At 43.7% G+C, this 27,753-nt stretch overlaps 1 protein-coding gene across 2 annotated transcripts; it reads left to right on the top strand.

Moving 5' to 3' along the window:
- The first annotated feature begins 1,609 nt into the window (after positions 1 to 1,609).
- LOC115153185 (rap1 GTPase-GDP dissociation stimulator 1) lies at positions 1,610 to 20,956 on the top strand. 2 transcript variants are annotated; one of them, XM_029698326.1, is made up of 14 exons: positions 1,610 to 1,968; positions 3,858 to 3,962; positions 5,932 to 6,054; positions 7,078 to 7,203; positions 7,419 to 7,547; positions 7,743 to 7,868; positions 8,013 to 8,156; positions 14,089 to 14,220; positions 14,448 to 14,582; positions 14,815 to 14,940; positions 17,014 to 17,153; positions 17,279 to 17,405; positions 19,019 to 19,147; positions 19,353 to 20,956. In XM_029698326.1, exons 1-14 carry the CDS (start codon positions 1,956 to 1,958, stop codon positions 19,478 to 19,480), a joined length of 1,683 nt encoding a protein of 560 aa, XP_029554186.1. In that variant the 5' UTR covers positions 1,610 to 1,955; the 3' UTR covers positions 19,481 to 20,956. The 2 variants fall into 2 exon arrangements, with proteins under 2 accessions (XP_029554186.1, XP_029554187.1); XM_029698327.1 differs by having other exon boundaries at positions 19,019 to 19,151.
- The last annotated feature ends 6,797 nt before the right edge of the window (positions 20,957 to 27,753 follow it).

Raw genomic sequence — 27,753 nt, 5'->3', positions numbered from 1 at the left:
GTTTTGTTGCGTCAGTCTAACTAAATATGATTCCCTGTGAATGTATGGAGCATTTAACATACAACGATGCACTTAACGATGTAATTCACTTTATCTGAGTCTGGGATGGACGTATCACTGAGCAAGAAATATCTCTCTAATAACTCTGAAGCCTTACCATAGGTCGGGCTCTATGAGGCTAAATAGTCACTCTGTGGCCAGTAACCCAGCTAACATGACCTTCTGGGCCCTATTCAGACCCTCTAATACGTTAGGCTGACTTGTCTGGGGGGGAAATCCCTGTTAAATTGTGTCAGAGCAACCATCTTTGAGGCCAAGCTGGTCAGAGAGACCTGGGCTTCCCCACATTCTCCATGCTTATCCTATGATTGTCTTGTGATAACATGTCTTGTCGGGTCATGATGGATTTCGTTCATGGGGTTAGAAGCAGATAGCCATTTTGAAAGCCAATAAGAGGGCAACTATTTACAGACTTACTTACTTAGTCCTCTTCATCCCGAGTGGGACATGACTCATATACAAAGAATAGGCCTTGATATTTTGTCTGCATTATTAGTATTGAGTGGAGGGATCAAACATGACACTAAAGCTTTGGACAATGGCATTGTCATTTTAGCATGACAGTCTTTCAGTAGATAACGTAACTGTCACAAATAGTGATAAAAGGGCTGAATTAATTGCTTTCCATTGTCTGGCCGGTATCTGCATTTCCAGATGGTGATGAATTGGCAGCACAAGGATGTAAGTTGGAGAAACAAAATTGAATCACCAACTTTGGGGGAAGAAACTCTAGTTTTAATGAGCTGTCTTAAACTGCCACCTGCTGTTCAAAACCAAGGCAGCAGAAATGGAACTATCCATGTGGCTTTAAGCTGGACTTCTCTTTAACGTCCTCTGTTGGTGACTTCTATACACAACCATGGACATGGTAATGAAATTATTCTTGGTATCAATTTGGTGTTAACACTACCCACATAGAGGTTTGTGATCTACCAGTATTGATCAACTCGCTCACAGAGCCTCTTAATCTGCCCCAGAATTCCCTGGCACCCCTACAGTAATGGGTTCTATCTGGATTTGTAATACTTTACATTATGTGTCGCCGGTGTGGCCTCATTTTGCTTCTTCTTATGAAATGAAGGTCTCATGCTCTGTTGGCCCAGTAAGTCTTATTGATAGGAAGGAAATATGATGTAATAAGAGGTAATAAGATGATATTATATACTAGTGATAGTCCTATGACAATAGCCTCTCTGTTGTAGTTTATACTGCATTATGTCCTTTATTTAACAATCAAACCATCATTTTTTATTTGTTGTTATTGTTCCTTTTTAAAGTAATCTTTAAAGGTTTACAGGGAGGCTGAACCAGTAAAGGGAATCCGTTTTTGCGTCATTGTTAGGGCTTCTTGTATTTCAGTCTCAGTGTCTCCTAGGAGCTAATAGTCGACTGATGAGCTTTGGAGAGATTTAGGATTTAGAGCGTATTAGAAAGGGAGCGAGAAGGAGGGCTGGAGGGAGATAGAGAGAGCATAGAAGGGAGAGAGAGAGAGAGAGAGAGCGGAAGAGAGAGAGAAAGAGAGGCAGAAGGGCGGGGCGGGGGAGGGATTGTGTGAGAGAGAACTAGAAGGAGAAAGACAAGAGAGAATTAAAAAACAGAGGCAGGGAGTGAATGGTACAGAGAAGAGAGACAGTGTCTACAGTGTGTGAGACAGAGGGAAATAAAGACAGAGAGAAAGAGAGGGAGAGGGGGAGAGAACGCAAGCGCAGTGACTGAAGACAGGGCACGCCTGGCCTGAAGCAGGGCTGCTGCTCTCTCATTACTTAGTCAAACACACACACTCACACACACACACACACACATACACACACATACAGTATCAGCAGAGGAAGGAAGCCAGAGAGCCGGAATAACATCCCAGGGAGACAGTAGTGAGCGCCTGCCGACCTGCAGCCATGGCCGACGTGGGTGAGTAGAAAAACCCTTTCTGAAAACCTCCGTTACAGCGTGTGCATGCCAATGAGCGAGTATAGCAGTGGAGGCATTGCCAATATTTGGAGCAAGGCATGTACAGTACAGTGGGAATCAACAAGGATGTAGCTCAGGCTAGATTCCAGGAGACGATCAGCCTGTCTGTTTTACTTTCCTGTCTTGTGTTTAAAGGTCATAGTAATATGGGCTGACATTACAGGCCCAGGTAAACATTGTGGGACAGAGACAGGGCACAGCGGGATGTCTCTGAAGCAACCCTGGAAGACAGGGAGAGGAGGGGAGAAAGAGAGAGAGAGAAAGGGAGAGAGAAATGGGAGGGCTGGAGATGCCTAAAGGAAGCACCTCGTTTGTGGTATGTTAGTGGTAATAAGGACCATAGGGGGGGGGGGGTCCCTATATCTATCTCAGTGGAACAGATTAACACTCTGCTGTACGCAGCATTTCCCTAGACTCTCTCACACATATGCACACACGCACTCATGCACACACACACTGAATGACAAACGGAAACTGTGAAATTGGGATCTGTGTGGTACTTGACTCTGTATATTTACTAGGGCTGTAACGATACCAGTATCGTCATATTTTTTTCCATGGCAAAAATAAAAACACGAAGCAGACCTAACTCTTTGGTCCTTTAAAAACCTGCTGTATGTAAAATATTGTGTGCTCTAGCTTGGAAATTAAATAAATGGGACTCTGGATGCTTGTTTCCAACATTAGGGCTGTTTTTGCCACGATAATGACGAGTATTGCGATTCTGGTATTGTCCCGGGCCTATATATAACCCTGATAGCCCCCGACTGTAGGTTCTATTTTCCCACTGCTTACCAGGGATTAGCCAAGGTGATTACTCTCTGTCTGTGGCTCTGCTTAGAAAGTATGTGTTGACGACACAGCACAGAGGACAGCTAACTGTCACACCCACACATTGACTAAGCTCTGCTTTACTCTCTCTTTCTCTCTGCTCTCAAATCAAGGCTTCTGGGCTCTTTTTTGTTCATATCACTTTATTTTCAGATAGGTTCAATGAAGTTGGAAAGTAATTTAAGGCCAAGATTATAGTGATCAATAACATACTTGGCTCCTTACACAATCAAATATTTTTCCAAAGTAATGTACATAACTCTTTCATTTGTTTGTAAGGAGGGAGACCAATGGAGAGCCTGAACGGGGAGACCGCCCCCCAAACACGCATGCACTCACACACGCACAGTGTCCCCTGTCACAACAACATCATCAAGCAGAAAAGTGTGGGATGTGACTAGACAGCGTCACGCACCAAGCAGTCCGATATTTGCTAGCTGGAGGGGACAGAGGCATGCTACGGAAATGATGTACACACACACATTCCCATCTTCTCTCCCTTCTACTCCTAGCCTCTGGCATGGGGGATACCATTGCCAGCCACCCCTTCACTGTCTCTAATGTCTTACCCATGATGCAACTTGACCTCTTTGCCTGTGTATTCATATATTCATATCACTCTGGTCCTATACTGTATGTGCTGATGTGTTTGGCTGGGATGAATTGCACCAACATTAACAAGTCCAATACATTTGACATGTATGTGCATTGGCAAGCCACTATGAGATTGGAAGATCCTGAAGGTTCATGAGAGGTTGCAGTATGGATGTTTATACAGCATCAGGATGTACCGTACCAGTATGTATTATTTGTACAGGAATATTTTGTCGTATGTGTGAGCAAGGTAGTTGTTCTGCAGGAGGATATGACTAATACATGATGTGTCTCTCTTCCTGTGTGCGTGTGTGTGTGTGTGTGTGTGTGTGTGTGTGTGTGTGTGTGTGTGTGTGTGTGTGTGTGTGTGTGTGTGTGTGTGTGTGTGTGTGTGTGTGTTGCAGACTCCCTGACTGAGGCACTGAATTCCATCAGTGTGAGCACCGAGTTGGTAGAGCAGGAGCTGAAGCCTCATCTGGACACCCTGCTGGCTGTACTACTGGAGAAGAGTGAGTCTACACACACATCTACAGTAGGCTTAGGGTTAACCCTAACCCTAATCCTGACCCTAACCCTAACCCTGACCCTAACCCTGACCCTAACCCTAAACCTGACCCTAACCCTAAACCTAACCCTAAACCTGACCCTAAGCCTGACCCTAACCCTAAACCTGACCCTAACCCTGACCCTAACCCTAAACCTGACCCTAACCCTAAACCTGACCCTAACCCTAACCCTAAACCTGACCCTAACCCTAAACCTGACCCTAACCCTGCTGGCTGTGCTACTGGAGAAGAGTGAGTCTACACACACATCTACAGTAGACACTGACCTCTGATTCATCAACCTCACTCTTGCATGTTCCCCATCAGTCAGCTTTATGGCATTGCTTTGGCCATGGCAAGCAAGGCCATAGCTTCTAGAAACTATAGTAGCAATGCGGATCTATTGTCTCAGTTTAAATTATCTCAACGTTATTCATCAGGTTGTTTTGGAATCTGTCCTTCCCCCCCTTTTTGAGTTGCTGGGTTGAGGCGCAAAGTTTCTCTTTTTTTCTGATTTTGGATGCCTGGCGTAGTCTTAGCCCAAATGTTCAGCTTTTAAAAGACTGCTTCAATGTGAGAGTGTTGCGGGAGTGTTCAGAACACCTCTGCTGTTTCTCCTCTGTATCCAACCTGGACTCAGGGGTAGACTTAACATAGTAAACATAAATCCAGGACACTCCATTTAGTATGATATGTTACATTTCGTATGCTACGTTTCGTATGGTATGTATTCATTTGTGGATATCCATCATCAATTTCCTATGATGTGTTATAAATTACAATTCGTATGATATGTTATGAATACAAATGTGTACACTATGTTAAGAATTTGCTAAATGTATATGTTATGAATTCCAATTTGTTGTAGCTAACGTTAGCTAGGTGGCTAGGTGACTAACACTAACGTTAGCTAGGTGGCAAACGTTAGCTAGGGGTTAGGGTTAAGGTTAGCGTTAGATTAAAGTGTAAGGTTAGGATTAGTGGAAGGGTTAGTTAACATGCTAATTAGTTGCAAAGTAGCTAAAAAGTAGCAAGTAGATGCAAAGTTGATAATTAGCTAAAATGCTAAAGTTGTCCGTTGGGATTCGAATACGCAACCTTTGAGTTGATAGACATTTGCATTATACGCCTACCCATCCACCCCGATCAACCACCCTACTTTCGTTTTTGCCTTAAGTAACCTTTGGTCTTATGTAACCATACCAAACGTAACATATCATACTAACTGGAGTGTCCCGGGTGTACTTTTACTATGTTACGTCTAGTCTATGAGACCAGGCTAAAACATCAGTGCTGTGGGGGGGGTGGGGTGGGGGGGGGGGGGGGGGGTTGTTTATCTGAGGTTGCACTGTGCACGGGCAGCTAAATTTGCTTCCCCTCAAAAACGGGCAAGGGGACGTTACCATAGCAGCGCAGCGTAGCCTGACAACCTGACCTGCCTCCTTGGTTGTTGTGTCATTCTTTGAAAGGGGAAATGGTAATATCAGGTCTTCCTCTGTGTCTATTGCATGTTGCTGCTTTAATGACAATGAATCTGCCTCCCAAGCTCAACAGAGGAGGATTCTATTTTAGTTTCTCTCTCTGGTCTCCTGACATTACAGAGGGTTTAGAGTCACTGTTAATCCGAAACAGGAGTAGAAAGAGGAAGGCCAAAGACAACCTCTGCACCCAGTGATCCTGATCAATCTCAACACAGAGAAGATTGACAGGAAATGAAATTATATCTACTGCTGGGACACTTACAGTACATTAGCAAGAGTTTTGTGTCAGAACTAATTTCTGGTTAACAATTAGCAAGTTGTCTATAGGTCAATAAAGATATTTATGTTACTATGGAGCCAATGGGAATTTTCCATCCTCAGTTATATTCCATTCTATTCTATATCCATGCCCAGGGGTACTTGCCATATAAGTATGTGTTATCTGTCCCCAGAGAAGGGTGCCGCAGTGGAGATTGCCTCCAGTGGTATCGTTCCCATCCTGGCCCAGTCCCTCAGGAAGAAGAGTCTCCTCACCAACCAGGTGGCACTGGTGGTGGCAGAAATGGCCAGGGAAGGTGAGATTAGATGCCACCCTACTACTGTAGACAAAGGGACAGGGGGTATGGGGCATTAATACCAATCTGCAACCTGGACTCAGAGGTAAACATAACATAGTAAACTAAAATCCAGAAAACTCGAATTAGTATGATAATGTATGTTAGGTTTGGTATGGTATGCATTAATTTGTCGATGTTCATCATCCATTTCGTATGATATGTTACGAATTACAATTCATATATGATACAAATTGCAATTTGTACAATAGTTACGAATTTGCAATACCTATGATATGTTACAAATTCCAATTTGTTGTGGCTAACATTAGCTAGGTGGCTAGGTGGCTAATGCTAACGTTAGGGGTTAGGGTTAAGGTTAGGGTTAGCTAACATGCTAAGTAGCTAAAATGCTAAATTGTCCGTGATGAGATTAGAAGACGCAACCTTTGGGTTGCTAGACATTTGCGTGATACACCCACCCCGACCAACAACCCTACTTTAGTTTTTGCCTTAAGTAACCTTCTGTCTTATGTAACCATACCAAATGTAACATATCATACTAATTTTAGTGTCACAGATTTTATTTACTATGTTACGTCTAGTCTGGGACCAGCCTGCAATCTGAGTTTAATGTGGTGAACCAAGGCCTTAATCACTACTACTCTGACTCATACTGTGTTAGAAAGACTCACTGATTAAAATAAAATAAGTTGATTTTGCTATGGATGTTGACACATTTGATGTTGACACATTCTAACTTTATGTAGATGATACTGTATCGATGCATAATATCTGTTACTGATGTGCCCTGTCCTTCTTTCACTATACATTGTTATTTATTCTATGCATTATTCTGTGCTATGCTTAAAGCACCTCTGCCACTCAGTTATTTGCATTCAGTACTAAGGGGGTGGTTTTGGTTATCACTCATTGACAGCGCCTAGAGTACTTTTCATTTACATCTGCCAAGATCCAGTCCAATGCCATAGGCTCACTGTGGGTAGAATCAGAGATTGATGAAATTCTGTCCCTGTGTTAAAGCGGCCGTGAGAGACACGTGCATTGAGGCGGGGCTAGTGAAGGTTCTGGTGCCCCTGCTGAACAGTGCAGATGAGGAACTGTTGCTCCACACTGGAAGAGCCATCGGACGCATCTGCTTCGACAACAGTGAGTGAGACTGACTCTAGCAGGCCGGGGCCTTCCCACAGGGAATCAGGCTTTACCTGCAGTGACAGGATGAATTTTACCCTATTAAATTAATCTGTAACCTCAGCACGCAATGCTTGTCCTGGTGGATTTCGTGTGTGTGGATGTGTGTGCTTCCATTAGACTTTCCCTCCTTCTTTCTCTTCCTCTATTCTCTCTCCTCCTCCCTCTCTCAGCAGCCCAGCAGGATCAGCTGGTGCAAAGTGGGGTGATCCCCAGGCTGGTGGCCATCATGAGGGAGTATCCAGAGAATGACCCCCTAGTCAACGTGTGTCTGCTGGCCCTCTGTAACCTGGCCGACATGGGTGAGGACCACCAGAGGAACTTTAGAGGGTCACAGAGACGAGGAATGACTCATTTGTTTTGGAAACTATACACTGACTTGAACCAGTTGATATTGTGTTCCTCACATCTTATCTGTGAATGAGAATTGTTTCATAACTGAAAGACCTGGTTAGATAAAGGTTTAGACAAAAACGTTTGGCCTCTGATCCCTGCAGACACGGCGCGGGAGGCGCTGGTAGAGGTGGGTGTGGCAGAGGTGCTGACAGCCCAGCTAAAACGGGCTCCTGACGCAGAGAGAAGACACATCATACTGGAGGTTCTGGGATCACTGGGAGAGAGTGGTGAGTCTGGACAAGGGCCTGAAATATAATTTATACAGAGACACGTGAGATGAAATAGGCTGTATGGGGTTTATGCTTTTCACATGAAGAGTTGAATGAATGTGTGCTCAGACTAACACACCCCTCCTGTGCTGCTGTTGTCAGACGTGCTAAAGCTGCAGTTTGTGGAGTCGGGGGTGCCTAAGGCTCTGTCTGAGATGATTCGAGGTCTGCAGGGTGGCTCTGACCCCCATGATCTCTGCAGCATCAAGATCGGCTCCAACCTCATTGTGTCTCTCCTGCTGGGAGGTAAGGAACTCAAACTGACCTGGAGGCACCAGAATCCCTTTGCTGTCCTCCCCTTCAACCTAATCCTCTGTGTCCATGCCTCACTCACACACACACACCATTTCACTGTCTATCAGCTCACATCTCAGAATATGACCCAGATGCAGACACAGGAGGTGGATGGTTCGGTTCTCAAAATATTTATTATGACAAAAGGGGCAGGCAGAGGTTCGTAGTCCAAAGCAGAGTCAAAAAGGGACAGAGCGGCAGGCAGGCTCAGGGTCAGGGCAGGCAGAAAGGTCAGAACCGGGAAGACTATAAAACAAGAGAGAAGGTTACACACGGAAAACATGCTGGGACATTTGAAGAGACAAGACGAACTGGAAACAGGAGACAAAGGGCTGTGAGACAAAGGTGTAATCTTAGACCCATGGAAAGTGGGATGTATACAGAGGATACGGGGCAACAGAAGACAAACAGCAGAGGGAAAAGTTTTCCAGACTCCACCCGTAGGGGCAATCACGGGAGGACAGCCATACCCTCTGTCTGGGCCGATAGCGGTGAGCCGGGGTCCGGTGGCGATCCTCCTGTCGCCGATACCTAGAGGTGGTCTTAAGAAGAGTGGACCAGGCTCTCTTCCAGGTACGCAGTCAGCTGACCTCTTCCTCTGTCTCAGGGAAGAGCACGGGCTGGTAACCCAAGGAATGCTCGAAGGGCGAGCGTCCAGTGGCCGAACAGGGAAGGGAGTTGCGGGTGTACTCCAGATGGTGGGGTTGGCAGAGACGAGGCAGCGAAGAGTAGTCTCCAGGTCCTGATTGGCTCGCTTCGATTGGCCGTTGGACTGAGGATAAAACCCAGAGGACAGGCTGGCCGATGACCTTATGGTGCAGAATGCCTTCCAGAACCTGGACGAGAACTTAGGACCCCGATCGGAGACAATGTCGACCGGAAGTCTATGGATCCGGGAAGACATGCTGCACCATAAGCTGAGCAGTCTCCTTGGCTGAGGGTAACTTGGGAAGGGGAATGAAATGTGCAGCTTTGGAAAACCTATCTACCACAGTGGGGTTGCCATCTGACGGAGGGAGACCGGTGACAAAGTCCAGGGATATAGGGGATCAAGGGCAATGAGGAACAGGGAGTGGTTCAAGTAGGCCAGCCAGAGCTTGCTGCGGAGTCTTGTTCTGTGCGCACACAGTGCAGGCGGCGACGAATACAGAGATGTCCGGAACCATGGTGGGCCACCAAAAACGTTGGCGGATGAAAGCCAGGGTCCGACTGGAGCCGGGATGACAGGTGAGTTTAGAGGAATGGGCCTGTCATGCTAAATAATGTCCCCCGGCCAAAAAGTGTCCCCCTCTGCATCACAATGGGATTCAATAAACTATTAGCGTCCGTTGCTATATCAACATTGTGATGACCTAATGACAGACGATGGTCCTAAGGTCATTTGGAGAGGTAAATTGAAGAGGTACATTTTGATAAGCTCAGCATAACTACCATTACTTGCATTTGCAAATGTCAACCAAAGCTCAACCAAAGCTCTATTGGGCTTCACCGAAGTGTAGTGCATCAGTGCTTTCAGTGGTCGACTGTCCAACCGGAAAAGATTATTGGCTTCCACCGAGGTAACCCTAGGAAGACAAAGAGAAAAATATCAGTGTTAGGGAAATTAAAACTAGCTTCGGGTTATTGTGTGTGCAAATGCAAGTAGTTATTATTTGCAATTTTTTATATTCACCTTAACAGATAGTGTGACCAGCTAGGACCGAAAGAGCAGCGAGGTTTCCTAGGTCTCGCCTTCCTTTCGTACCGTCTTCCAAACCAAGTCATTCGCCCGGTTGTCGTAGCACTTGGTCCCCTTCTTGATTCTGCTCCTGTAGCACTCCTTCTGTTTCTCCTGCGCCTTGTCGATGTTAACAGGAATAAATGCAATTATATTTCATATTACAAATACATTTCTTACATATCTCTTGGAGGGCCAGAAAATAAATCAACAGCGGACAATCATTTTTATCCGGTCAAGAACCTCCACATCCTTCTCAGTCCGTGCCTGAAGGTGGTCCTCCAAGGCGTTCTGATCTGGTTCCACAACTTCCACTACATCAGGTGGGGTTTCAGTGATCTTAAAGTACGTTATGCAAAAATAGCAATAGACAAACACAAATTTGAAAGACTACAGTATATGCAATAAATGTATATACAATTGCATTGTTTACCTCAGTCAACAGCTGCAGCTCCCGTCCGTACTCGGTGTAGGCCTGGATGCTGCTGTTGTGTGCAAAAAGAATTACCTTCAGGTTGTTCTCCCACCCTTCCTGGTACCAATCAAGGGACTTGCCCATGGCAGTCTTAAGGGTCTGGTTGGTCCATTCACCAAACCTGGAGGAGGTGGTACGAAAGTGATATATATTGACAATGTAAGATATTAAATTATGTTTGATTATGTACCATGGAAAAACAAAAACAAATTGTAAAAAAGAAATAAAACAAACCATTAGTGACAGAATATAACCAATAACATCCGTACCTTGTTCCAGTGTTCATGACCTCGGTCACTCAAGATGACCTCAGGAGAAACGTGTTGAAGATGTCCTTCATCGCCTTGGAGGTGGCCTCGCCAGTCTCTATCTTGATGTTTGTCATACAAAACGAAAATCTATTTTTGGTTCCAAACACCCTTTTTAATGGATTACAAAAGGAGATTTAGAGTTAAGCACGTACTCTTCCTTTACTGACCTTAATGGGTATTGCCTCCACCCACTTGGTAAAGTGATCATTCGCCGTCAGACACCAGCTGTTGCCATTTCCTGGATTTCGTGAAGGGTCCGATGAGGTCCACCTCAAACATTTAAAGGGTTAGAGAGAAGATTACTTTATGCTTACCCGTATATGTCATACAGTATGCAGATTTTCATATTTGTAAGGACACACACACACACACACACTCTCTCTCTCTATAATATTGAACTCTGCTGTTGTCAAATAAAGCAACCATTATAAAACAACTTATCAGGGCAAGATTTGAATTGGGACACTTACCGATCAAGTGCCATGATGAAACAACTTTGATGGGCTTCAACTCCAGCGCCACAGTCTTCACCCTCTCAAACTTCTGGCAGGCTAGACAGGGTACTGACCTTTAAGCACCAAGTGACAAATTGAAACATACGCTATCTTCGACCAATCCGAAGGAAACAAAGAGGGCTGTAGCTCAAAGATGAGGGAGCTCTGGGAGAGAAACACCCAGCAGATTCCAGGATCTCCAGAATAGCGCTCCGGAGGAGATAAGCGGGGTTCTCGGGAAGCCGGGGTAGGCTGGGGAGAAGCATCGCTAGTAGGGAGGTTACTGAGGTCATGACGTTCCTCCAAGGTATGGAGTCCCTCCATAAGGTTCTGAAGTAGCTCCTCATGTCTTCCAATGGTGGCTCCTTGCAGGGAGACAGTGTTGAGTAGCTGGTCTGTTTGCTGGGTCAGGCATGGCCAGTTCGTACTATCACGCAACAGGATATGACCCAGATGCAGACACAGGAGGCAGATGGTTCAGTTCTCAAAATATTTATTATGACCAAGGGGCAGGCAAAGGGCAGGTCAAGGGCAGCCAGAGGTTCGTAGTCCAAGGCAGAGTCAAAAAGGGACAGAACCGCAGGCAGGCTCATGGTCAGGGCAGGCAGAAAGGTCGAACCGGGAAGACTAGAAAACAAGAACTAGAGAGAAGGTAACGCGTGGAAAACACGCTGGGACGACTTAATGAGACAAGATGAACTGGCAACAGACAAACAGAAAACGCAGGTATGAAAAATAGAAGGCACATGGTGGGGGGTGAAGACAAGCACAAGATAGGTGAAATAGATCAGGGTGTGACAACATCACTAAATTTGATTGATGTTTGATTCCGAATGTAATCAAGCAAAGATACTCTGACTATGAATCACATTTTTACTCATAAACATCAGGCCATGCGATGTGTTGATTATGATAATACATGTTTATATATACTGTACCAGTCAAAAGTTTGGACACACCTACTCATTCAAGGGTTTTTCTTTACTTTTACTATTTTCTACATTGTAGAATAACAGTGAAGACATCAAAACTATGAAATAACACATATGGAATCATGTATTACCGGTAACCAAAACAGTGCTAAACAAATCAAAATATATTTTATATTTGAGATTCTTCAAAGTAGCCACCATTTGCCTTGACAGCTTTGCACACTCTTGGCATTCTATCAAACCAGCTTCATGAGGTAGTCACCTGGAATGCATTTCAATTAACAGGTGTACATTGTTAAAAGTTAGTTAATGCGTCTGAGCCAATCAGTCGTATTGTGACAAGGTAGGGGTGGTATACAGAAGATAGTCCTATTTGGTAACAGACCAAGTCCATATTATGGCAAGAACAGCTCAAATAAGCAAAGAGAAATGACAGTCCATCATTGCTTTAAGACATGAAGGTCTTAAAGCAATGTCTATCAAGCGCTATGATGAAACTGGCTTTCATGAGGACCTCTGCTGCAGAGGATAAGTTTATTAGAGTTATTAGCCTCTGAGATTGCAGCCCAAATAAAAGCTTCACAGAGTTCAAGTAACAGACACATCTCAACATCAACTGTTCAGAGGAGACTGTGTGGATCAGGCCTTCATGGTTGAATTGCTGCAAAGAAACTACTACTAAAGGACACCAATAATAAGAAGAGACTTGCTTGGGCCAAGAAACACAAGCAATGGACATTAGATCGGTTGAAATCTGTCCTTTGTTCTGATGTGTCCAAATCGGAGATTTTTGTTTCCAACCTTCGTGTCTTTGTGAGACGCAGAGTAGGTGAACAGATGATCTCTGCGTGTGTGGTTCCCACTGTGAAGCATGGATAAGGTGTGGTGTGATGGTATGGGGGTGCTTTGCTGGTGACACTGTCTGCGATTTACTTAGAATTCAAGGCACACTTAACCAGCATGGCTACCACAGCATTCTGCAGCAATACGACATCCCATCTGGTGCTTAGTGGGACTATCATTGGTTTTCAACAGGACAATGACCCAACACACCTCCAGGCTGTGTAAGGGCTATTTGACCAAGAAGGAGAGTGATGGAGTGCTGCATCAGATGACCTGGCCTCCACAATCGCCCGACCTAAACCCAATTGAGATGGTTTGGAATGAGTTGGACCGCAGAGTGAAGGAAAAGCAGCCAACAAGTGCTCAGCATACGTGAGAACTCCTTCAAGACTGTTGGAAAAGCATTCCAGGTGAAGCTGGTTGAGAGAATGCCAAGAGTGTGCAAAGCTGTCATCAAGGCAAAGGGTGGCTACTTTGAAGAATCTCAAATATAAAAAATATTTTGATTTGGTTACTACATGATTCCATATGTGTTTTTTCATAGTTTTGATGTCTTCAGTATTATTCTACAATGTAGAAAATAGTAAAAAAATAAAGGATAACTCTTGAATGTGTAGGTGTGTCCAAACTTTTGACTGGTACTGTATATATATATATATATATATATATATATATATATATATATATATATATATATATATATATATATATATATATATATATATATATACATACATACATACATACATACATATAAACACATATCATCATAATCAACACATCGCATGGCCTGATTTTTATGAGTAAAAATGTGATGACTTCTATCTGTTTCTATTTATTTGATAAATATGGAATAAACAGAGTGAATAACACAATAGAAAAAAAGTTTATGTACAGTGTGTGCAAATGAGGTAAGATAAGGGAGGTAAGGCAATAAATAGGCCATAGTGGCGAAATGAGAACTTGTTCTCAACTAGCCTACCTGGTTAAATAAAGGTGAAATAAATACAATTTAAATAAAAAATGAAATATTGATCACAAAAAAGGTATGATTGGTGGTTAGATAGTCTGATGTGCTGCCTTTCCCTGTGTGCTGTGTTTTGGTGCATTAGATGAGTCCATGCAGAAGTGTTTCGGCGAGGGCACAGGGGTGGTGTACCAGGATGTACTCTCCTGGCTGCAGTCCTCCAACACTCAGCTGCAGCTGTCTGGAGCCCTGGCCATCGCCAATTTTGCCAGGAACGGTAAGATGGCAAAATGCCTTCAGATTGACTTATCTGCATTGCCTGATTTCGTTTTGACATGAGAATGGATTCTCCCCAGTCTCTGATGTTCTAAGCCCCTGTCTATCTTCATATTTGATTACCTTGTCACCTCTTTCTCTCTCTGTATCTTTTCTCTGTCTCTTCTCATCAATTACTGTCTCTTCTCTACCCTCTCTCTATCGCCCTTCCTCTCTCAACCTTCTCAGACAGTAACTGTGTGAAGATGTTGGAGCTGGGGGTGGTTCCTCATATCCTGACCCTGCTAGAGCAGCATGTGGACGAAGGCGACGTGTCCGTCCAGCATGCCGGACTGAGCGCTCTCAGAAACCTGGCCATCCCAGGTGCATAGTAGGATGGATAACCACACACACACACACACACACACACACACACACACACACACACACACACACACACACACACACACACACACACACACACTGACCCCACTGACCCCACCACTGAATTACAAACTGACACCATGAAATGAATCACTAATGGTATTCTCTTGTAAGCTCTTCTCAGGACTGTCAGCTCTGACCTTTCTGATCCCTCTTCTCCCTGGTGTTTCAGCCACTAATAAGGTGAGGATGCTGAAGGACGGGGTGACAGAGAGAATCAGGACCTTGCTGCGCTCTGACATGCCCCCAGTGCAGTTCAAACTGTTGGGCACCCTGCGCATGATGGTGGATGGCCAAGGTGGGTGGGATAGGTGGATGGTGGAGGAGGGGTGTGTGCTCAGTGTAGATGTGTGGGTTATACTGTATCTTATTAAGCTAAAATCATAAAGGCAAAATGCATTTAGCCAGTACAGAGGTAATTGTACAGTAGAAGTCAAATATATTGGGACCCTTGCACTTTTCTTTAAAGAAAATCCTTTTTAAAATTTCTTTTAAAATATGTAGAAATTTGAGGAAAAATACTTTTGGTGTCCACACATTGTTATTATATTTTCAATATTGCAAAACCGATTTATTTTCTGGAAACTTAAAGGTGCTACGCTAAGGATTTGCACAAATCTTTGCATTATAATTTCAGAAAATGTTGATAATATATCTGGCACTAACAGTGGAATGATAATGTTTCAGAGTATTATTTACCTGCCAGTGTTCTGATTGGCTGTGATATTTGTCTATTGATTTTTCCCGCCCTAGTGGCATCTGTTGATAAACTGGGAAAACTGTTCTGACTTTCTGGCAGTTTTATCTAGTGGAAATTGCACTCATTGCCTGGCTGTAAAATTCTTCAGTTTATGTGAGAAAACAATAGTGTAGGGAGTCATTGTACCATCTAAATCCCTGTGAAATATATTTTCAATAACAAAAAATATAGTTTTTTACAGCTGTTTGAAGCTGGTGGACCTTTCTGTCTTGGTCCATCAGCTTCAAACAGAGGTTTTGGTCCACCAGCTTCAAAAAGCTGTAAAAACACTATTTTTTGTTATTGAAAATATATTTCACAATGGTTAAGATGTTACAATGATATGTTATGGACATTTTCTGAAATTACGATGCTAAAATTCTACAAAAAAATCCTATGTGTAGCACCGTTACTTTTACAATTTTAATTCCGAAAATAAAAACAAATGGCATTGACAAAATGATTGGCACCCGGAGCTAGTACTTGGTTGCACAGCCTTTGGCCAAGATAACTGCAAACGCTTCTTGTAGCCATCTTTGAACTTGCTGCACCTTTCTACTGGCAATTTGCCCCACTCTTCAACTGCAAACTGCTCCAATTCTTTAAAGTTTGAGGTGGGCCTTCCACCAACTGTTTTCAGATCTCTCCATAGGTTTTCGATGGGATTCAGATCTGAATTCATCGTTGGCCACTCCAGAACTGTGCAACGTTTCTTCTTGAACCATATCTGGGCGATTTTTTTTTTTAGCGTGAGACAGTTTTTGGACACAGGGTTGAACGCTGCACTCCAAGACACCTTTGTAATCTGCTGATTTCATGATGTCTTGCACACATTCAAGGCCCCCTAGTGCCAGAGGCAGCAAAGCAACCACACAGCATTATCAAACCTCAAGGACAGACCTTTTTCAATTTCAAAGTATTTTTTGAACAAGTAGGGAATTGTGTGAGAAAAGTGCAAGCGTGCAAATACACTTGGCTGCAACTGTATGTGGTGGGAGTCATTTTATTTGTGATAAATGAACGAAACAGGGCTGTTGTTCTCACAACCAACCAGCTGTAATTGATAGTTAACTCAGCTCCATTAGATGTTGTAATGTTATACTATGTCCAACGGCACTGTTGGAATCACAGCCTATTTACACTGTCTGTGGGAGTTCTCAGCGCCAAACAATAGAGTAAATACCAAGCCGCCACAGGCACTGCTATGACCTGTCACGGTAAATTGCAGGGTATTGTGGCTCCCCTTGATTACTGGAGTCTACTGAGGTAATACACTAGTCTAAAGGGAATCACCACTCTTGAGTCTGCTTTCTCACTCCTGCTCTCTTTACTCACTAGCCCACCTCAATCTTGACTCTCTGTTTCTTTGCCCGTCTCTGTGGTTCTCTTTCTAACTTCTTCAATCCCCTTTCCCTTGACACTTCTAATGTCCTCACCCTCTCTGATCCTTTCTGTTGTTTATTTTGCTCCCTTCTCTTTTTGTCTCTCTCCTCTATATCCCACTCTTTCAATCATCCCTTTCTACCCAACATATTTCTCTCATCTCTACTCTTTCCCTTCACTCAATCTCTCACACCCGCTCTCTATCTCCAACTCTCTCTTCCTCCGCTTCTTCCTTTCGACCTCTGTCAGAGGAGGCAGCTACAGTGCTGGGCAAAGATGAGGTTCTGTTGGCGAGGGTCATGGAGTGGTGTGAGGCAAGGGACCATGCAGGGGTCAGGGGAGAGGCAAACCGCCTCCTGGCTGCCCTTATTAGACACAGTCGTGCTCCGGTGAGACACACACACATGCATGTGCACACACACACAGACCCACACACGCACGCACACACACCATACATACAGTATGTAATCCCATCTCTTCTAGAGGCTGTTTCTCTCCCTCCTGACTTTGACAGGAAGTCATCAACGCTGTAACCAAAGCAGATGGGGTGCGTCACCTCATCTCCATGGCAACCAGTGAACACGTCATCATGCAGAATGAAGCCCTGGTTGCCCTGGCGATTGCATCTGCCATTGACATTGGTGAGGGATTTTACTATCCTTTAAGAGCAATCAGAGGGAAAGACCAATGCATCCAAAGCTACCCTTTGGACTAGCATAATATAACTAGATACGGGTTTACTGACAGTAACCAAAACTAATACACTGAGTATACAAAACATGAAGACATAGACTGACCAGGTGAATCCAGGTGAAAGCTATGATCCTTTATTGATGTCACTTGTTAAATCCACTTCAATCAGTGTAGATGAAGGGGAGGAGACAGGTTAAATAAGGATTTTTAAGCCTTGAGACTATTGAGACATACCGTAATTTCCGGACTATTGAACGCACCTGAATATAAGCCGCTCCCACTGAATTTAAAAAAAATTATTATTTTGAACATAAATAAGCCGCACATGTCTATAAGCCGCAGGTGCCTACCGGTACATTGAAACAAATGAACTTTACACAGGCTTTAACGAAACACGGCTTGTAACAAAAATAAATAGGCTTTAACGAAACACTGCTTGTAACAAAAATAAATAGACTTTAACGAAACGCGGCTTGTAACAAAAATAAATAGGCTTTAACGAAACACGGCTTGTAACGAAAAATAAAAAATTAGCAGTAAACAGTAGCCTACCAAGAAAGTCATTGCTCCAGACCAAGCTCCCGTGCAGCAGCTCTATTTCCTTTTCCAACAGCCAGATCAATCGCCTTCAACTTGAAAGCTGCATCATATGCATTTCTCAGTGTCTTTGCCATGATGAGGGTGACAAAATGACTACCGTAATCAGAATGATGGGAAGTTTGAGCACGCTCGATTTAATCTAAACAGTAAACAAAAAAGTTGTTTGACCTTAACCCGTTCGGCAATTTCATTGGTCTAATGAAAGCTTCATGCCGCCAAAAAACTGAGCACGTCACAGAATGTGTTTTTAATTTATTTGTATTTGAAAGCGGGAAAAATCCATATATTAGCCCGCGTCATTGTTTAAGCCGCGAGGTTCAAAGCGTGGGAAAAAAGTAGTGGCTTATAGTCCGGAAATTACGGTAGATTGTGTATATGTGCTATTCAGAGGGTGAATGGGCAAGACAGAATATTTAAGTGCCTTTGAACGGGGTAAGTGCCAGGCGCACCGGTTTGTGTCAAGAACTGCACCGCTGCTGGGTTTTTCACGCTCAACAGTTTCCTGTGTGTATCAAGAGTGGTCCACCACCCAAAATACATTCAGCCAACTTGACACAACCTTGTCGAGTCGATGCCCCGACGAATTGAGGCTGTTCTGAGGGCAAAAGGGGGGTGTTCTGGGGGCAATATGAGGAAGGTGTTCCTAAAGTTTGGTATACTAAGTGTATATTTATAATAATGTCAGTATATATTATATCAGTATGTAATAATATACTGCTAATGTAATAATATCAGCTCATATTTTACAATGGTGAATTACTGTAAGCTTATTTTAGTTTATTCTAATTCCCCCGCATACCAATGTACATATACCGTAATGTACTTACTGTAAATGAGAGACTAACACACACTCTTTGCGTGTGTGTGTGTGTGTGTGTGTGTGTGTGTGTGTGTGTGTGTGTGTGTGTGTGTGTGTGTGTGTGTGTGTGTGTGTGTGCGTGTGTGTCCTGCATTTCTCCAGACTCCATGCAGGAATCATTCCAGGAGGCAGAGCTCTTGCCTACACTGCAGAAGATGCTGGAAGACCCAGTGGGGGCAGTGGAGGTCAAGTTCAGCGCCCTAGGCCTCATCTGTAGCCTGGCCAGCTCCAGTAGGTACCCCAAGCGCGCACATGCAAATGCGCACACACACACACACACACACACACACACACACACACACACACACACACACACACACACACACACACACACACACACACACACACATACACACACACACACACACACACACACACACACACACACACACACACACACACACGTCCTCTCTCTACTTCTTTCTCACTCTCTCAGGTGTGATGAAGGAAGAAATGGAATCTCTAAACCTGAAGGAGACGCTCACCAAGCTCTCTGGTCACTCCAGCACCAAGCTAGCCACACAGGCCGACACAGTGCTGGCCATGCTCTCTGAAACCAGCTAGACTGTCCTGACCGGACCACTGCCCTGGTCAATGTGATCATAGACTCTCCGCACCACGTGCCACCACAATCACCCCTACTGCCGTGACCACACCTATCTTACCCATCAACCACACTTCACCAGAGAACAACACATCCCTAGCACTGAAGGGGAAAAAAGATGAAGAGTTTGAAAAGACGCACATATTGACAGTCTTCTAAAGCTGGGTTTTCATTCACCTGGCCTATGGAGAACACAGTTGGACAGAGATCTACTGGGACTGACCAACCCAATCTGACAGAGGTAACAAGGTGATAGCCGATGTTCGAAGCACAAGCTGAATGAGCCAACCCATGTCAAACGCACACGAATCACAACAACCCCGGTTCACTCATCATGACCATCTGTAGAAAGAGTGTTTACTGTATGTGTGAAATAGCTATTCTAATCAGTACACCAATAAGTTGAATGTACACTATGTAGATTTCCTGTAGGGACCAGTGTATATTGTCAAAGGAAATGTTTGCGTATGTATGCGCCATAGAGTTAATGATGGCTACTATTTCGTAGCATCTAACGTGTTAACCCTTCAATGGAAAACATCAAACTAACGTCTGACACTGTTTATTCATGTGATGTTCTATATATGCTCTGTATTGACCAATGTACATGGATGTAAATGTTCCAAGAATATGACCATGCCTGTCTCTCCTCTGTGGATCCCGTATAGTGAGATCCTCTTGGCAATATCTACAGTGTACAGGACAAGAAAAGCATTCAAAGTCAATATCTCAATCAGGATCTTATACCAAAGTACATTCTAATTGTTAAAACTGTGCGTAAGGAAGTAAGAAATCCAATCTGATTAACAATTGTGTGAGGCAATATGGAGTTTATTCCAAAGTATTCTTTGATTGTCATCCAGGTACCAGGAAGATAACAGTGAGTGTAGACCTAAGAGGTTTTTATCCCATGTCAGAGGGAATATCTCCAGACATTTATCCCCCAAAATTTCCCACTGACACATCTAGCTCAGTCCTAGTTATCTAAGAGCCCAGGTGGGTGGGTACTGGGCAGGGTAATCATTACAGAGCTGTGAGAGTGTCAGGCAGCTTTCCCACTGAGTGCCAGCTCCAACATTCTGATTAAAAGAGATCAATTTGTTGTGTGAATGCTGGGGCAGCAAAGGGCTCGTGATGAAGGGAGGTTTAACGTTGCACTCAGAGCCCCGCTGATTCATCCAACTCCTTTTAAGACCAATTTGTTAAGGTGTCTAGAGCCCAACGGAGACTGGCTAGCTATTTCAAAAGCATTTATATAGTGAATATCAACTGAAAACAGCACTCCGTCCCTCTGTCTGTCCTTAATAGTACCTAATAGGCTACTCAATGGGAACTGAGTTGTTGTTATTGAATTTATCTTTGAAATATAACTATTTTGGTGTTTTAAAAAGGGTGGCTTACAGGAACAACTGGAAATAAAAAGAAATGAATGGCCATGGCCTGTGACTCTTTTCTGTTCATTGGAGGATATATGAATGACTGTGGGTGTGTTTCAGTTCTCTAAAAGACTTCCTGTCCTTGTCTCCTTTCCTTCATCTGCACTGATCTGAAAACATAGGACAGGTGAAAAAAACTGGAGGAGGGCTGCTGGTCTTTTTCCCCCTACAATTCAATACTGGGTCTGCTGTCTACTTGTCATTTTCCGAACATGATGGCTGCCCTTCTCACTCTGCTAGCGTACTCGAAACACTGATTAACACATTGTTTCACACAGACTCCTTTAGGCTCTTTCCCTATGAGGAGAATGAGTTGTGGTAAAGCCTCAGTGGTTAAAGGAGAGGTAATGTTTAGTTGGGTTTTAAAGGCCCGTACTGTGCTTTACACCATACATACTGTGTGCCCTTGTATGTCTCGCCTGTAGAAGGACAGGGAAACAACAACGTAGCGCCTTAGAAAGGAAGACAACCACTCTAACCACTAGGTGGCAACATGGTTTTAGCGTATAGTAGATGCTTCTCCAGGGCTCCTTATTGAAATGAGTCTCAGTATGTACACACTTACAGTACTCTGTGTGTGTGTGTGTGTGTTTTCGAGTGTGATCTATGTGTGTGAGTACATGCTTGTACGTGTATCATTGGGTAGCGGCAGATTTTCACAGATTGCACAGTGGGCAACATATGGGTGATCTCCGCAGGAGAGTGGGATACTGGGCCAGGGTCCCAGACAGTATTCTTGTGTGTGTGTGCACGTGTGCGTGTGTGTGTGTATGTGCATGTGTCTCACACCAGGCAGAGCACAGCTGAGTCCTGAGTGTGTCATTAACACTGCTGCCAAGCTGCCCTCAGTTCTGCACCCTGAGCTAATCAGATAACCACCTCTATAATCAACATGGTTGCACAAGGTTGTCTTTATTGGAGTCGCACTGCACTTCTCGCAACATTGGAATTAGAACCTGGAGCGTGACCGTCATGTCAGTGGCTTCCATTACTATTGCAGTATGTACCAAGTCATCTGTGTGGGATAAACATTTAGGACCACATACCACTAGAAATAGATCTGTAAGAGCCATCCACGTTAGATCTGTGTATCACAGTATACCAAGTTATCTATGGAAGCGTACAAGTCGTATGACATTTGAATGTCATTCGTATGTCACGGACTCCTACATCTTCTTTGTACTCTAGCAGAGCTTTCCCCAGAGACACTGAGCACTAGACAGACAGGAAGCGCACATGAAAAACTACTACAGTTTGTTATAGAATACTACAGCACTTACTACAGAACTCTGTAGTAAACTGTAGTATACTGTAGAATAATATACTACACACTGCAGTATGGTGTGTAGTACTTTACTATAGAATGTTGTAGAATACTGTAGATTATTATAGTAAATACTACATTATTATTCACACAAAAACACTGTACTAAATACTAAAGTAATGTCTGCAATAAAAATACAGTTCTATAAAACACTACACTTTTTAACATTTATAAATACTACAGTATTTCATTTGCATATACCCTGCCCATTCCCCTCCCCGAAATCCCAGTTTGTGAAACCCATAAGTGTGAAACCTACATGCCACGTATAGACCAGATACAGCATTCCCCACAGCTTCTAAAAAAGAGCAGAAGCTTTGAACTATGTGTTCAGACCCCAGTCTGACCTGCCTACAGGATATGGAAAATTTGACATTAGTCTGCAAAAAAACTACGGTAAATACTTGTCATGCTCTGACCTAGGAGATCTGTGTTTTCTCAGATTAGTTAGGTCAGGGTGTGATAGGTGGGTGGGCATTCTATGTTTTGTTTTCTATGTTTTGGACGGGTATGGTTTCCAATCAGAGGCAGCTGTCTATCGTTGTCTCTGATTGGAAGCCATACTTAGGCAGCCTGTTTTTCCCTTTGTTTTCGTGGGATCTTGTTTTTGTGCAGCTGTGTGTGAGCAGCCCCAGAACGACACGTTTGTTCCAGTTTTCACCTGTTTTCTTGTTTTGTTCGAGTTCACCAATAAAAGATGTGGAACTACCGGCACGCTGCGCCTTGGCTAATTTATGACAGGGAATTAGAAGACAGCACTCGTGACAATACTATAACTGCATTGTAGGTTAAACAGATTTTTCTAACCAATTGTCACGTCCTGACCAGAAAAAGGGGTTATTTGTTATTGTAGTTTGGTCAGGACGTGGCAGGGGGTGTTTGTTTAGAGTCTGTCGGGGTTTGTTGGGCTATGTGTTTATGTAGAGGGGTGTTTGTTTAGAGTGTTCCGGGTTTTTGGTTAATGTTCTATGTTAGTATATTTCTAAGTTCTAGTCTTTCTATTTCTATGTTTAGTTTTTTTTGATTGACCTTCAATTGGAGGCAGCTGTTCCTCGTTGCCTCTGATTGAAGGTCCTATGTATAGGGATGTTTTGCTATGGGGGTTTGTGGGTATGTTTTGTGTCTGTGCACCTGACAGGACTGTTTAGTGACGTTCGTTGTTTTTTGTATACGTGTTTCTTTTGTTTTTCCTTCTTTTAAATAAAGAAGATGAGTATACACGTTCCCGTTGCACCTTGGTCCAATCCTTACGACAACCGTGACACCAATGACGTTTTTTTAAAACCTTTGTTTAACGAGGCAAGTCAGTTAAGAAAAATTCTTATTTACAATGACGGCCTACCCCAGCCAAGCCCGGACAACGCTGGGCCAATTGTGTGCTGCCCTATGGGACTCACAATCACGGCTGGATGCAATGAAGCCTGGATTTGAACCAGATACTGCAGTGATGCCTCTTGCACTGAGATGCAGTGTCTTAAACTGCTGCGCCACTCAGGAGCTCCATTTACACACAATAGCCCATAATGACAAAGTGAAAACATGTTTTTAGACATTTTTGCAAATGTATTGAATTAAATACAGAAATATCTCATTTACATACTGTAAGTATTCACACCACTAAGTCAATACATGTTAGAATCACCTTTTGGCAGTAATTACAGCTGTGAGTCTTTCTGGGTAAGTCTCTAAGAGATTTCTACACCTGGATTGTGCAACATTTTCCCATTATTATTTTCAAAATTCTTCAAGCTCTGTCAAATTGGTTGTTGATCACTGCTAGACAACCATTTTCAGGTCTTTCCATAGATTTTCAAGTAGATTTGAGTCATAACTGTAACTTGGCCATTCCCGAACATTCACTGTCTTCTTGGTAAGCAACTTCAGTGTAGATTTGTGTTTTAGGTTATTGACCTGCTGAAAGGTGAAATCATCTCCCAGTGTCTCGTGGAAAGCAGACTTAACCAGGTTTTCCTCTAGGATTTTGTCTCTGCTTAGCTCCATTCTGTAAATATTTTATCCTGAAAAACTCCCCAGTCCTTAATGATTACAAGCATACCCACAACATACAGAAACCACTATGCCTGAAAATAAGGAGAGTGGTACTTAGTAATGTGTTGCATTGGATTTGCCCCAAACATAACACTTTGTATTCAGGATAAAAAGTTAATTGTTTTGCCACATTTTTTACAGTATTACTTTAGTGCCATGCTGCAAACAGGATACACATTTTGTTATACACTGCTCAAAAAAATAAAGGGAACACTTAAACAACACAATGTAACTCCAAGTCAATCACACTTCTGTGAATTCAAACTGTCCACTTAGGAAGCAACACTGATTGACAATAAATTTCACATAATGTTGTGCAAATGGAATAGACAACAGGTGGAAATTATAGGCAATAAGCAAGACACCCCCAATAAAGGAGTGGTTCTGCAGGTGGAGACCACAGACCACTTCTCAGTTCCTATGCTTCCTGGTTGATGTTTTGGTCACTTTTGAATGCTGGCGGTGCTTTCACTCTAGTGGTAGCATGAGACGGAGTCTACAACCCACACAAGTGGCTCAGGTAGTGCAGCTCATCCAGGATGGCACATCAATGCGAGCTGTGGCAAGAAGGTTTGCTGTGTCTGTCAGCGTAGTGTCCAGAGCATGGAGGCGCTACCAGGAGACAGGCCAGTACATCAGGAGACGTGGAGGAGGCTGTAGGAGGGCAACAACCCAGCAGCAGGACCGCTACCTCCGCCTTTGTGCAAGGAGGAGCAGGAGAAGCACTGCCAGAGCCCTGCAAAATGACCTCCAGCAGGCCACAAATGTGCATGTGTCTGCTCAAACGGTCAGAAACAGACTCCATGAGGGTGGTATGAGGGCCCGACGTCCACAGGTTGGGGTTGTGATTACAGCCCAACACCGTGCAGGACGTTTGGCATTTGCCAGAGAACACCAAGATTGGCAAATTCGCCACTGGCGCCCTGTGCTCTTCACAGATGAAAGCAGGTTCACACTGAGCACGTGTGACAGACGTGACAGAGTCTGGAGACGCCGTGGAGAACATTCTGCTGCCTGCAACATCCTCCAGCATGACCGGTTTGGAAGTGGGTCAGTCATGGTGTGGGGTGGCATTTCTTTGGGGGGGCCGCACAGCCCTCCATGTGCTCGCCAGAGGTAGCCTGACTGCCATTAGGTACCGAGATGAGATCCTCAGACCCCTTGTGAGACCATATGCTGGTGCGGTTGGCCCTGGGTTCCTCCTAATGCAAGACAATGCTAGACCTCATGCGGCTGGAGTGTGTCAGCAGTTCCTGCAAGAGGAAGGCATTGATGCTATGGACTGGCCCACCCGTTCCCCAGACCTGAATCCAATTGAGCACATCTGGGACATCATGTCTCGCTCCATCCACCAACGCCACGTTGCACCACAGACTGTCCAGGAGTTGGCGGATGCTTTTAGTCCAGCTTTGGGAGGAGATCCCTCAGGAGACCATCCGCCACCTCATCAGGAGCATGCCCAGGCGTTGTAGGGAGGTCATACTGGCACGTGGAGGCCACACACACTACTGAGCCTCATTTTGACTTGTTTTAAGGACATTACATCAAAGTTGGATCAGCCTGTAGTGTGGTTTTCCACTTTAATTTTGAGTGTGACTCCAAATCCAGACCTCCATGGGTTGATAAATTGGATTTCCATTGCTTATTTTTGTGTGATTTTGTTGTCAGCACATTCAACTATGTAAAGAAATATTTAATAAGATTATTTCTTTCATTCAGATCTAGGATGTGTTGTTTAAGTGTTCCCTTTATTTTTTTTAGCAGTATATTTCTATTCTGTACAGGCTTTCTTCTTTTCACTCTGTCATTTAGGTTAGTATTGTATTTGGGGTGGCAGGTAGCCTAGTGGTTAGAGCATTGGGGCAGTAACTGCAAGGTTGTGAGATCAAATCCCTGAGCTGACAAGGGAAAAATCTGTTGTTCTGCCCCAGAACAAACAAGGCAGTTAACCCACTCTTCCTAGGCTGTCATTGTAAATAAGAATTTGTTCTTAACTGACTTGCCTAGTTAAATTTAAATGATTGTGGAGTAAGTACAATGTTGTTGTTGATCCATCCTCAGTTTTCTCCTATCACAGCCATTAAACTCTGTAACTGTTCTAAAATCACCATTGGCCTCATGGGGAAATCCCCGAGTGGTTTTCTTTCTCTCCGGCAACTGAGTTAGGAAAGACACCTGTATCTTTATAGTTACTAGGTGTATTACTACACCATCCAAAGTGTAGTTAATAACTTAAACTTGCTCAAAGGGATATTCAATGTCTGCTTTGACATTTTTCACCCATCTACCAATAGGTGCCCTTCTTTGCGAGGCATTGGAAAACCTCCTTGGTCTTTTTGGTTGAATCTGTGTTTGAATTTCACTGGTCGACTGAGGGACCTTACAAATAATTGTATGTGTGGGGTACAGAGACAAGATAAAACACTATTATTGCACACAGAATGAGTCCATTCAAATTATTATATGACTTTTTAAGCAAATTCTTACTCCTGAACTTATTTAGACTTGCCATAACAAATGGGTTGACTACTTATTGACTCAAGACATTTCAGCTTTCCATTTTTAACTAATTTGTAAAAATGTTGAAAAACATAATTCCACTTTGACATTATTGTCACAATGTCCACAGGTGGCGCCTCTCCCCGTTCGGGCGGCGCTTGGCGGTCGTCGTCGCCGGCCTACTAGCTGCCACCGATTTCCTTTTCTGTTTCGTTTGGTAATGTCTGGTTAGGGTGGCTCCTGTTTTGTGTTTTGTAATTAGTGGGGTATTTAGTCTGTCTGTTTTGTGTTTGGGGCTGTGCGGGATTGTTTCGTGTCTGTTGTTGTAGGTTGGGGGATTATTTTTTCTTGTCCTTAAGAATACGTTACGCGTTTTGGCATTAGGGTTGCTGGGCTGCGTCCCGCTACATTCCTAGACTGTGTTTGTCTTGCTTTGGAATATTTTTTACCCTGCCTTGTCGGTTCGGTTCTTTGGACTTGCATTCTTCATTAAACGTGTTTCACGTACCTAAGTCTCCTGCGCCTGACTTCACCCCTCCGGCAGAACTACTATTGCCAATTATGCGGTATTGTGTTTAGGCCAGTGACAAAAAATCGATGTTTAATCAATTTTAAATTCAGGCTGTAACACAACAAAATGTGGAAAAAGTCAAGCTGTGTGAATACTTTCTGAAGGCACTGTACAACAGACAGACAGTATACAGATGTGGGATCTTAATTTGATTACTCTGTTGTCGCTGAGAATGTTCCCTCCGCCACAGGATTTACATATATTTACTGAAAACCTACACTAACACACGGTTAAATGAACAGTATTGCACTTTCATGTAGCCTAATTTTGGCCAGCTAATAGCCTAACCACGATCAAGCAACATTACATCTGCGGAAAAGAGTGAATGGACTTAATGTTAAAATCCTGTTGCTG

Source organism: Salmo trutta, chromosome 18 (genome assembly GCF_901001165.1).
Source record: "Salmo trutta chromosome 18, fSalTru1.1, whole genome shotgun sequence".
NCBI lineage: Eukaryota > Metazoa > Chordata > Actinopteri > Salmoniformes > Salmonidae > Salmo > Salmo trutta.
The sequence above is the reverse complement of the archived record's forward strand: the minus strand, read 5'-3'. Positions and strand labels throughout refer to the sequence as shown.

What these genes read in the sequence shown, in the direction of transcription:
- LOC115153185 (XM_029698326.1), top strand. An exon ending in GGGATCACTGGGAGAGAGTG is followed by an intron (nt 7,869 to 8,012) that starts GTGAGTCTGGAC and finishes TGCTGTTGTCAG; the next exon opens with ACGTGCTAAAGCTGCAGTTT. An exon ending in TTAGACACAGTCGTGCTCCG is followed by an intron (nt 17,154 to 17,278) that starts GTGAGACACACA and finishes TGACTTTGACAG; the next exon opens with GAAGTCATCAACGCTGTAAC.